The sequence below is a fragment of the Rosa rugosa genome, chromosome 1 (genome assembly GCF_958449725.1).
Source record: "Rosa rugosa chromosome 1, drRosRugo1.1, whole genome shotgun sequence".
In the NCBI taxonomy this organism is placed as follows: Eukaryota; Viridiplantae; Streptophyta; class Magnoliopsida; order Rosales; family Rosaceae; genus Rosa; species Rosa rugosa.
In genome coordinates this window covers 41,744,383-41,755,961 of record NC_084820.1, presented here as the reverse complement: position 1 = coordinate 41,755,961, position 11,579 = coordinate 41,744,383, and the positions used below count along the sequence as shown (strand labels likewise).

The 11,579-nt window shown below is 37.8% G+C and overlaps 1 protein-coding gene and 1 long non-coding RNA gene across 16 annotated transcripts; both read right to left on the bottom strand.

Annotated features, from left to right (window-relative positions):
- Positions 1-1,715: 1,715 nt before the first annotated feature.
- On the bottom strand, positions 1,716-4,710 carry LOC133737722 (putative disease resistance protein RGA3). 3 transcript variants are annotated; one of them, XM_062165230.1, is made up of 3 exons: positions 4,449-4,710; positions 3,552-3,855; positions 1,716-1,987 (listed from the first exon to the last, which is right to left on the bottom strand). In XM_062165230.1, exons 1-3 carry the CDS (start codon positions 4,543-4,545, stop codon positions 1,930-1,932), a joined length of 459 nt encoding a protein of 152 aa, XP_062021214.1. In that variant the 5' UTR covers positions 4,546-4,710; the 3' UTR covers positions 1,716-1,929. The 3 variants fall into 3 exon arrangements, 2 of the variants coding, with proteins under 2 accessions (XP_062021214.1, XP_062021218.1); XR_009859882.1 differs by lacking the exon at positions 1,716-1,987 and adding an exon at positions 2,231-2,403 and having other exon boundaries at positions 3,552-3,838; XM_062165234.1 differs by lacking the exon at positions 1,716-1,987 and adding an exon at positions 2,231-2,403.
- A 925-nt stretch (positions 4,711-5,635) lies between these two features.
- Positions 5,636-11,506, bottom strand: LOC133724943 (uncharacterized). 13 transcript variants are annotated; one of them, XR_009854128.1, is made up of 13 exons: positions 11,370-11,506; positions 10,109-10,432; positions 9,839-9,907; positions 9,155-9,286; positions 8,522-8,655; positions 8,176-8,270; positions 7,977-8,092; positions 7,447-7,627; positions 7,227-7,322; positions 6,978-7,129; positions 6,767-6,889; positions 6,443-6,591; positions 5,636-6,184 (listed from the first exon to the last, which is right to left on the bottom strand). It is a non-coding gene; the product is annotated as an uncharacterized LOC133724943 (long non-coding RNA). The 13 variants fall into 13 exon arrangements; XR_009854123.1 differs by having other exon boundaries at positions 6,978-7,062; XR_009854127.1 differs by having other exon boundaries at positions 7,227-7,314.
- Positions 11,507-11,579: the final 73 nt, after the last annotated feature.

The window sequence follows — 11,579 nt, the reverse complement described above, 5'->3', positions numbered from 1 at the left end:
AACGAAGCTCAGAGCTTCCAGCTTCCAGGTCTCTATCAGACCACAGGGATGAAATAATTTTCCCTGTTGTTTCTTCTAATAGTATAATGTGACTTTTCCAGCACAATTTACATTCCAATGGTCGATAGATATCGTTCTATGTACAATCCGGTCAGTTCTTTTCATTTTTTTTCATGAAATACCTCAAACTTTATCAATTTATTCAGAAGATATCAGCCTGGACAAGTGGGTCAAGCAAGCCTATTTAGGATGTTCTTCATCCAAATCACTACATAATTGAAATACAGACCACGAGAATCTAAGGAACCAAATAACATCCAATTCAGTACATAAATAATGCTCCATGGGAGAAACCAAAGCTTGTGGGTTTGACTTCACATTGACACAAAAGAAGCTGTGTTAGCTCAGTGGTTAGAGCACCCACTACCTATGTACGAAGTCATGGATTCGAGTCACCATGGGGGTAGGAGTGAAATCCTTTGATCTTTTTTTTTTTTTTTTTTTAAAGATAGGATACACAATATTTTTTTCTTTCTTTGTAGCCATCAATTGTTGCATTAAAACAAACAAAAAAGATAGGTAGTTATCAAATTGAGGTGTGCATACCCGAGGCTAATTATATAGTAGTCGAAACCCTAAGCCTAGGGTGACGTGCAAAGCGGCGGCCGCCAGATCCGATCGCGTCCAGCACCGGCCATGACTTGGTGAGATTGTTCTGGTTCTTGGTTTGCAGAGGAAAGCTCTGTGCAGTCACGGTGGTCGTGTTGGTGGATTCGGGGAAGAGAGGCTTTGATTGCTCTGATATGGGCTTTTGGATCGTAGTTCGGAATACAGCTGTTTGACTTTCGGACGGTGCCGGGGAACGATTGTTGTGGGTCGTTGGTCAATCGTTCTAGATCTCAAATTGGTGGTTTGGTGAATCCGGGTCTAAGTGTTGCTTTGCTTTGATCTGGGATTCTGGGTTGAAGTGTTTCATATTGCAGTTGTTCAAGGGTTCTGCAAAGTTTTGACAAGCCGCCGGTGGTTATGATTTGCAGATTTGATGTAGTGGTGGATTGGCTGGCCGTCGGACCTAACGGTGGTGGAGGCAGCTCAGCAGCGGTCTGAGATGTTGCTGCATGGGTGGAAAAGCCGGCCGCCGGAGCTGTGGTCTAACGGGATGCCGCCGGAGGCCTTGACGGAGGTGGAGGCAAAGGAGCAGCGTGACTCTTCTTCACTGTTTGCTTGGGTTTGGGCCTGGGCTCAAATTTGGGCTGATGGAGCAGGGGAGTCTTCTTACTCAGCAAGACTTGATTTGGGTTTGGTCCTACGGGTTTGGGCTCAGATCAAGGCAATCTGGGCCCTAATGAATTAGGGTATTGAGCCTGTGTGAGGTTGGATTAACTTCTATGAGTCTTCTATGACGTTTCTAGTATCTTGCTTGTACCACAATTGCGTGATTGGCAAGTGGGGACTAGTTGAATGATTTCTTTTCTGTAGGAGGCGAGGTTTTTTTCATTCTTGTATAGGCTCGCTTAAATGTGAGCGTTCCAGATATTTTAATGATCTGCTCTAGCTTAGATAGTTTAGTTCGGATTTTCTTGCCGAGTTTTGCTTATGTAAGTTATGGTAGACTCTAGCCTATTGACTGTTGATCTAATGAAATCAACTTCTATTTCAAAAAAAAAAAAAAATCCACAGGAATAACACAAGACACAGGCAGCAACGTACTCTATCTTAGTGATGGCTGGACATAGAGTTCTCTCAAAATAGAAGCCTCGAGAGAACACTAAATCACACAGAGGGCTCGCCCGACATTGACAAACTTCGTCTCCCCAGTTCAGATTCACCGCCGTCTCAGAAGCATTGCCGGAGGCATACCACAGAGAACTTTTTAAGGAATATGCAGATGTTACAGGCTTTGCTTTCCTCTTTTAGTCTCCCTCCTGATCAGCTGATCTTTTGTCTGCTGTAATTGACATAGGGGCGTTTGCCCGCTTTGCCGCACCTTCACCATGGAAATGGAAAAGAAAAAAGAGAATGATGTGCCTTGCATAGTAAAGCAGGAGAGCAGATACATGTCAACATATTCCCTTTAAAAATTTTCTGGAGTATAAGTGTAAAACTGAGGATAATTGTTCAGAAACCAAAAACATATTATTGCAGGACAGTCTAGTTCCAAAGCACATTTTTGTTGGTACTGTGTAGACATAGAAATTGCTCATTTCCAATTATACAATTCACTTCTATAGTCAAGACTTACCATTAATTGCCAAATGAACTTGAGGGGCTATAAGAGTGATAGAAGATCCAGCACCGATAGCAAAGTAAACCAAAGGAAGAACAGCTTGTGAAATGTTTGTGAAGACCCTTTTCACTCGTAATCCATTGGTTCACTGATAAGTAACCAAATGCAGCAAAATGCTTTCCAAGTAAAACAGCAAAAACATCAGTGACACTGTAACAAGATTTATCAAGTTTGAGTTTATGTGCAACCAAAAGTTTTTATGCTAACTATCTCAGGATTTAGGGTGGCTACTGATATATGTGAGATAAAAAATTGGATCACCAAAACATAGACACAATGCTTCATACTTATGATGCCAGAATAGTGATGTCCTGGGAAAAGGGCAACAAGCCACAAGCAATCTCTTCAAGAACTTTGCCAAATACAAAATAACCTTCCTATAAAAAAAGAGAGAAAAAGAAGTGATGTTTTCTTATTGCGCATTAGGCTACCTAGAGTCTTTGCAGCAAGTGGGAAACGTTTGCATAATTTGACAATATAATTAGCAACAACTTCAAACATTCCAGACTCGTTTCTTTCCCTATCAGTGAATGCAATGTGATAGAACAATGACCGACAATTTTCTTCACTTAAAGTCCTTCAAATGGATCATGGGAGCGACTGCTCCCATCATGATGGCAACCTCCTCATTTTGTGATGTCACCAATATTATACTGCCTATATCCCCGTTAAATAAAGATCTGCTTAATTGTTTCCACCCACTAAGATTTGGATTCCACACATCACCTAAAACAAGGAGGAATTTCTTTTCCTCAAACGATTGATGTATGCATTATAGAAGAGTTTGCAACTCAGTTGAATTTGGGGTACTACTACCAAGACCTTCAATGATGGCTTTGGCAACTTTGATCTCATCAAGAGGGTCTGAGACAGAGACCCATACTCTCTTGTCAAAATGAGCCTTGACCTTTTCATCATTATAGACTAGTTTGGAAAGAGTTGTCTTTCCAATTCCTCGCATCCCTATCATGGGGATCATAAGGGGACCCCTAAGTTCATGACAATTTGCAGTCAACAACTTATGTAGTAAAATATTCTTTTCGTATTCTCGACCAAATACTATATCAACAGGGGAAGAAAGTTTTGGTTCAAGTTGTTCCAAGTCTCTTTTCGGGTTTTGAAAGCTATAGTTTTGTTTTTGACTAGCAATTAAAATGAACACTTCATTTAGTTCTTTTATCCTGACAGCAATATCCATACGGCGATGAACTACTTGATTGACTTGGCCAAAAGAGAAGCAAGAGGAAGGAATTGAGAAACATACCTTCTTCTTGGCAACAATGCCATCTTCACCTCCATTTTCTTGTTTCTCCATTCGGCTTTTTGAACTTCAGTGTTCTCATCCAACACATCTTCCATCTCATAGCAAAGTTGTGTAAGATCATTCAGCCAAAGCCTCACAATGTCCTCCTTCAGCTGTCTGCTCTCAGCATCCTCCAGCACAGCTTGAACAGCTTCAAGATTGCGGGTGATGTTTGCAGCTTCTGTGTCAACACCTATGACCGGTCTCAGCTCTCTTTCAACATTATCAAGGGTGATGGAACCCAAACGCTGCAGGGGAATGTCAACTATACAGAGCTTCAGCCATGTTCTTAATGCAAACAAATTTGATAACAGAATTAGAGTGAGCAGAGAAAAGGGAGAATTGAAGTATGAAATGCAGAATGGGGCACACTATGGTCTTTGCTGTACCACTTTATATAGTGACTTGATTATCTTAGGCCCTTCAAGTGGGGTATTTGCCTGGTGTATTTTGCCATAATGCACATCTGGCTTGATATATACCTTTAAGGCTTCAACTACCTAACTCCATAATTTGTTTAATAATATAGCTGACCAACAAAAAACAATGCACTTAACCTAACAGATAATTTGTATCATCAAGAATAATGCACCCGTTGAAGTATATATAAATCCGATGAATATGGTTGGCAGCCGGCCAGTGATAATTTATTAAGCTCAGGCGCGTTTCAGTTTCCCCAGTTAGCACAGCCAATCTATATTTTCAACTTTTTTTTTTCTATCATTTTAATTAATGGATAGATGATGAACTCATTACCAACAGGCTTATCCTGAGCCATCTTTTCTAGGTAGTGTTCATATATAAAAATTGTTAACTTCAATTTAAAAGCGCCTACAGATTTGATCTGACAAGACTTACCCGCACCAAATGAACTTGGGGAGAGGAGCTGTAAGCAGCAGCATCCTTGACAGCAGAATAAAGAAACTAATGCTTCCAGTATTTTTCTGTATGACATGCAGAGCTCAGGGAACTTCAAAATGATAGAATAAAGCCACTAGTGTACTTTTCAATAAATATACAACGATCCAGGCCTCATAGATATCAATGTCACAATGTGCATAAACAGGGTCCAGTGGCGGAGTTAGGATTTCATACCAAGGGGTGCGAAATCCTAATTTTTTTTTTTTTTTTCATTAGTCATACATAATACTCGTGAAGTTCCCAAATTTTTGAGCTAAACAGCTCAAACCAAGCAAAATCCCAATGACACAATGTTGATAGGAAAATGAAAGCAGAAGCAGAAACAAAATAAAATTAGCATTTTTGTAGAGAAACGTATTATGTTAATTAGACCAGATGAAGCACCAATAGAAACCAGAGAGAGAAGAGAAAGGTATCAAAATGAATTTGATACCGAGAAATAATTAGAAAACCAACAAGAAAGAAAACAGAGCAGTAGAGCTCCTTGTTGCAAAAGTAGAATTAAAGAAAAAACAAAACTGAAGGAGTAAACTGTTAAAACATGATAGACATGTAAAGTAATGACACAAACTACAGCGAGGGTGTGCAGCTGCGCGTACTCTGCAGCCATACTAGCTCCGCCGATAATGTGAATTACTCCATGCACATCTAAAATTGGAGGTTGCTAGAAGCAAAGAAAAAGGTTATATTTGCACCTGCATAAGCTGTTTGAACACCGAACCCAATATAACCAAAGGTGAAAGGTGGACAGATGACGCTCTCATCTTCCAGATCTCCATAGGACTACAAGGTTGGAAGAATATCCCGGTTGTTTGTTTCATTATATATGATGTAACATTTTTTTTCCAGTACAATTTGGATCAATAAGTCAAGAAAAAGTGAAAAACCATTGTTTTCATTTTTTCCTGAAATACCTCAAACTTTATCAGGTTATTCAGAAGATATGTAAACCAAGCAACTTCAGTAGAAAGTTAAAAGCAATATATTATGGAACTTTAAACTAACTGCTAATCTAAGTTTAACAAAAGTCAAAAGTTACCAGTTTGATGTTGCAAATTCAAACCCAACAATATTAGAGGAAAATAAAGTATATATGATGCAACATTTCCAGTACAACTTGGATCAATAAGTAAAGAAAAAGCCTTCTTTTCATTTTTTCATGAAATACCTCAAACTTTATTAAGTTATTCATAAGATGTACAACAGAAATAATCAGCCTGGACCGGTGGGTGGTCGAGCAAATCAATCAGGATGCTCTTCATCCACATCACAAAATCATCTATTTACAAAGCATTTGATGACCTAAGCAAATGATTAATGGTTCACAGGCTGAACCAACGCAGAAATCTTCTGCTTTGATTAATTCCACAGCAAACTACAGCTATGAGATGAGACGTAGCCAGCAACTGTCTAATTTTATGACTAATTGAGTGATAGCTGGGTTCATAATTTCCTCTCTAGGAACACAACAGAAGCCTCAAGAGAAGAGATCAGTTTACTCATAAAGGAGTCTGGCAGAGCAACTTTGGTTTTCTGCAGTTTGAGGTTTACCACCATACTAGAGTGAGATAGGCATAAAAAGAATTCCCAAACGAAGACGTAGCTTTGCTTTCCAATTTTAGTTTCACCTCTGCTCATGTATTGTGCAATTGCTGTACAGGTTTTCAGCACCACTACAAAGGACAGATTTCAAAAATCAACTCGGTGTCTTGCATAGAAAAGCAGGATATTTGTTCAATGTTAACATATTCCCTTTCAAAAGTTTCTTGAGCAAAGAAAATTGAGAACAAATTGTTTTTCGAAAGAAAACCAAAAATTATTATAGGCAAGTTAATTTTCAAAGCATTTTTTTTTCTTGGTAGCCTGTAGACTTGCAAAATTTTCATCTCCTATTAAACAAGATAAAAGTTTTACACGTGGTCAAGACTTACCATCACCAAGTGAACTTTGGGGATAGAAGAGCAGAGGAGGATCCGGTAGGGACAGCAAGATGAATCACAGAAAGAACAGCTTTCAAATGTCTCTGAAGATCATTGCACATTCACTCAGTTCAGTGGAAAGTGCTGGTGCAGAAAATTTACTGTCCATGTAAAACAATAGAACATCAGCGACACAACAATTAGTGGAACCAAGAAGCTTTAACCATTAAGTAGTTCGACTGTCAAAAGAAATGGAAATAATGTTCTAGCTGAATTTATTAGGATGGACTCTGACAGATTTAACATCATCACAAAACTGAGACCATTTGTTCTTACTTTCTAGATGGCATAACAGAACAGTCTTGGGTACTAGCCACGAACAATATCATCACAATCCTGATGATGAATGATGTAAGTATCAATTTCACCACTATTTAGTCACCTTAAATATTTTCCTTCCTACAAAAGGAGAAAAGGAGAGTGATATAGCCGTACAAGTATACATGATGAAGGCAAGTTGAACCAGTTTAACTGACAAAAGCACAACCTAGGTACAAATATATAACCAACGAAACAATCTGGTGTCGAACTTCCTCGCGTGATGGCTCATGATCACAAACTCCCATAGCTTCCTGAAATACATTTGATTTAAGTCCAGACACTAGAAGATATGCCTCGTCTGCTTTACTAGGCAACGACCTTAGTACATTCAACGGACCCAGAAAGTTAAAAGCAATATATATGGAGCTTTGAACTAACTGCTAATCTTCAAGTTTTACATATGTCAGGAGTTTACCTGTTCAATGTTTACAAGCCATTTAGGGTCATCCCCAGTGTTTCCATGGAATGGAATTCAGGGACACATCCACTCTTAATTAACTTCTCTTTATACCTCGAAAAGATTAAGTCATTAAGATAATAATGTATGTGCCAAAGTTATAATTGCGCAAACTAGCAAGCAATCGAATAATCAAGCCCCTCCAAAAGTTTACAAAGGTCAAATAATGAGAATCTACCTGAGATACGTGAAGCAAAATGCCTTGCTTTAGTAAGAACCTCATCAATCCATCAATGTGTGCAGAGTTTTCTTGATGGTGCATTCTCATTGTTAGATAAACCTCTGACATAAAATGCTGTTTTGCAGATGGTTCAATTTCTCTAGCTGGACTACAGTTGAATGATCTTATGATGACATCCCTTGAAATTGATTGGATTGTAATAGAAAAATGCAAATGACTTCAGTTTGACATGGATAAGAATATACTAATATTTGCAATTGCAAAATCTTAAATGTTTATCTCTAACTATCTGTTTTTTGTTTCCTCACTGTCTAACAATGCATAGAGTATTCGAAAGTCAACAATCTTAATATAATATAATAAGCTGTTGTTTATATAGAGGAATATGTATGAAGAAATAGACCTGAATACATCTTCAGAAGATAAATCACTTGCAATTTCAAATTTAACTCGCAAAATGTACTTCCACACCAATTCTTGCCATAATTACTAACCAAAAAACTAATGTTATGATCTGTGCAGCTTACCAAAGCATATATCCAGTCATCAGCTTGAAAATCCCAATGCCAATGTAAACGCTTTTAGATTAAATCTAAGCAGTACAGTACGAGATAGTGTGAAGAATTCCTCTGTAGTCTATAAGCTGTATTAAATGAAGACAGTCAGTTCCAAACTACCCAAAGGTGGACTGGAAATTTTATTCAATATAGCACAAAGAATACTGACGGTTGGGGATCATCTTGTAGTGGACTCCAATCATCAGAACTAAAAAGACCTGACCTCCCTATTCCCTCCACATAAGAGTTTGCTTGCAAGCCTTTCTGCATTTTGATCCATAACCAAATATTATCATTTTCTAGCATTTAACTATCAATCTCATCTCAAGCAATCAACTTAATTTGTCAATAGCTTTAAACAAAAGAGAAACTTAACCACTACATACTTGCATAATTTTACCATTCATAGAACCTCCTTTCTGAATTTCAAGTGAATGGATGAATAAATTAGATGTTGGAAAAGGAACTATATCATTCAATTTCCTATTCTTAGAATCACACTGCCCTGTACTTACCCAAATATTGAAGAAATACAGCTACAGAGTACAGACATCTCCACTGGATAGGGAGCTGGGTTCCAGCATCAGAAGAAGCATTAGATCTTCAACCGTGCTAGATATTGGGGAAAGATCAAGGACTCAACCTGAAGCTATGAAAAAAAAAAAAAAACCACATGTTGATGATAGAAGATATGCATCCCTAGAATATATAAACTGAAAGTAACTAATTAGCTAGACAAATAAAGTTCCATATTTTGTAATTTGAAAAGTACTTAAAAAGATCTAATTCATTAACTTGTCCCAACAGATAACCTGTGTCATCAAGAGTGATGCATGCACCCAATGAAATATATATAAATCTACAATAGAATATGGCTAGCAGGCGTGTTTCAGTTGCCCCAGTTAGCATAATCATGCATTACTCTGCATTTTTAATTAATGGACGAGGGTTCCAACAGTCTTCTCTTGAGCTCTATTTTCTTGGTAGAAATTAGTTTCTTGAGAAAAAGAACATTGAGCAAAAACTGTTCAGAATGAAACGGAAAACCAAAGTTCTTGCAGGTCAGTTCCCTGGCAGCATATTGACGTGCAAATTTCTCGTCTCCAATTAAAGAAGTCAAAAGTTCTACAAGTTCGGTCAAGACTTACCAAGTGAACTTGGGGGATAGAAGGGCGGAAGAGGACCCGGCAAGGACAGAGAAATAAACCACAGAAAGAACTGCTTTCAAATGTCTGCGACACTGCAGTCGCATTCAACAGGTTTAGTAGCAAGTGCTGACACTGCAATGTAGAACAACACAAACATCAGTGACAGTCTAATAGGTGCAACCGTGCAACCAAGAAGCTATGCAACAGACTCTTCCTGTTAAATATCAAGTAATTTTGTTTGCCAAAAGAAATGGAAGTATTGTTCTAGCTGGATTTATCAGGATGGACTCTGACAGATTTGACATTATTACAAAAATGAGACCATTCATTCTACTTTTAGTGAGATGGGATAACAGAACAGTCTAATTGAAGATGGTCAGTTCCATAAGCAGATATGCGTCCCTAACATTTAGTAACTAACCAGCTAGACAAATATAGTTCCATATTTTGTAATTTGAAAAGTACATAAGAAGCTCCTCTGCATTAAGCTCATCATGTTACAATAAGAGTTGTACAACAATGAGCTATACACTAGGGCTATTCTCTTGGTAAAATCTCTGCTTGTTCCAAGAGATTTGGAAAAAGAGGCCCAACTGTTTGACATAATTGTAAATGAAAAATTGCACCAGCTGAAGTAAAAAATTGAAAGCCATTACAACCTTGAGGCATTACATTAAGGAGTACCTGAGGATGGGGGCATTTGGTCTTAGGGAATCCAGCCATTACAACTCGGAGGCTTGACCCTCATAATCCCTGCAAAGAGTTGTGCTTTCAATCTCAATGCAAAAAAAATCACCGAATTGCAGATGACCATTACTGCTAGTTAATGTATGATTAAGTCTTTAGTAAGTCCATAGATGCCTGGCAAGTAGCAATAGAAAGTTAAAGTACAAGAGCAACATTGCACTACACTAGATCAATATACATAGGATTAATGAATAAGAGCTTAATTACCTGAATATAAGAGTGGATGAGATTGGTGGAAGCTGGCTCCTCACTCAATAGTCAGAGGTCATTATCAATTTGGATGTTTGGGATGTAAGAAAGATTTCTAAATTCCTCATTAGTCAGGGCCAGTTGGTATGGCAATGTCATTATCATTGACCTTTATTTCCAACGCTTCAAGGAATGGCAATGTCCCTAAAGGAGGTAGAAGCTCAAGTGACCTCATGTCAAGTGTAACGCCCAGGAAGTCCGGCAGTGTTTGTAGAGTATAACAACTACTATTTGTATGGAAGAAAGGAAAGCTCATAGCCTACAGCTTGATTTGTCGCCTGCCTGAATTAATAGAAGAGAATCAAGGACAAACTACGAAAACATATATTTGCAGATATGTTTATATAAGTTATACACAAAATTCAGTAGCTTTTAGCAGACTGCAATAATTCTTTTGCTAATGTATTATACCAACTCATTTCTCATTAGCACTAACCCGTGAGAAAAATTTTACTAAGCATAAAATGCAAGTATGTCCAAGTAGAAGCATGCAAGATAAATCTGAGTCGCCAACTGGGTTTGATGATTTCAAATGAGTGTTTGGTGTAAAAGGGGGAAAAACACATACCAATGAATTTCATAACAACTACATTATAAACATTGCTTTCCCCTTATATGTGCTGGGTTCTTGAAATATTCATCTCTATTGTTCATGTAATATATATCGAAAATAATTAAGCTTTCCAAGTATTACATTTAGTGCAACTCCGTTACGCAAATTAAATAAAATTACTACCCTCTCACTCCAACAGAACAATTTCATGTTTTCCAATTTCAATGAATCGGAAATTGCATACCAAATTCTCAAAAAAAAAAAAAAAAAATTGGATACCAAAATGCAACAACTAGTATATGCAAGTAAACAAACGATCCCCTTATTTAATGACTCTGAATCAATTGCTCATTATACGGTCCAAATAGTCGAGCAGATTCTGAAACTTTGAAATGCACCAATCAAATCCAAACCTCAAGGGATTAGCCGCAGTTTCTGTGTAACCAAATTACAACAACCAACTTGTATTCTTCAAAACACGATTCAGAAGACTGGGTTGACGACTAATTCGTAATATATGGGATTGATGAAACAAATAAAAAAATCATAAATCAAATAAAAAAATAGGTGATTATGATTATATTATTGGATATCCCTTGAGAAAAAACCATACGATACGATTCATATATATATAAAGTTAATGGAAACATTGAATTGAAATCTTACTAGAAGACAAGACCACTCAACAACTCGCCGCCTGAAATCGCCACAGCTTATTATCTTCGAATGTCTGGGACGTGAGAAATCTTGGCCCACTCCTCACTTGTTTTGTCCCCGACTCTATCTTCGAGAATTCGAGAATTGAAGACTTCCAGAGTCTGTAGTGGTGTCTTGCGCAGGAAGTCGGGCAGCGTACCAAGTTTGTAGCACCCGTTA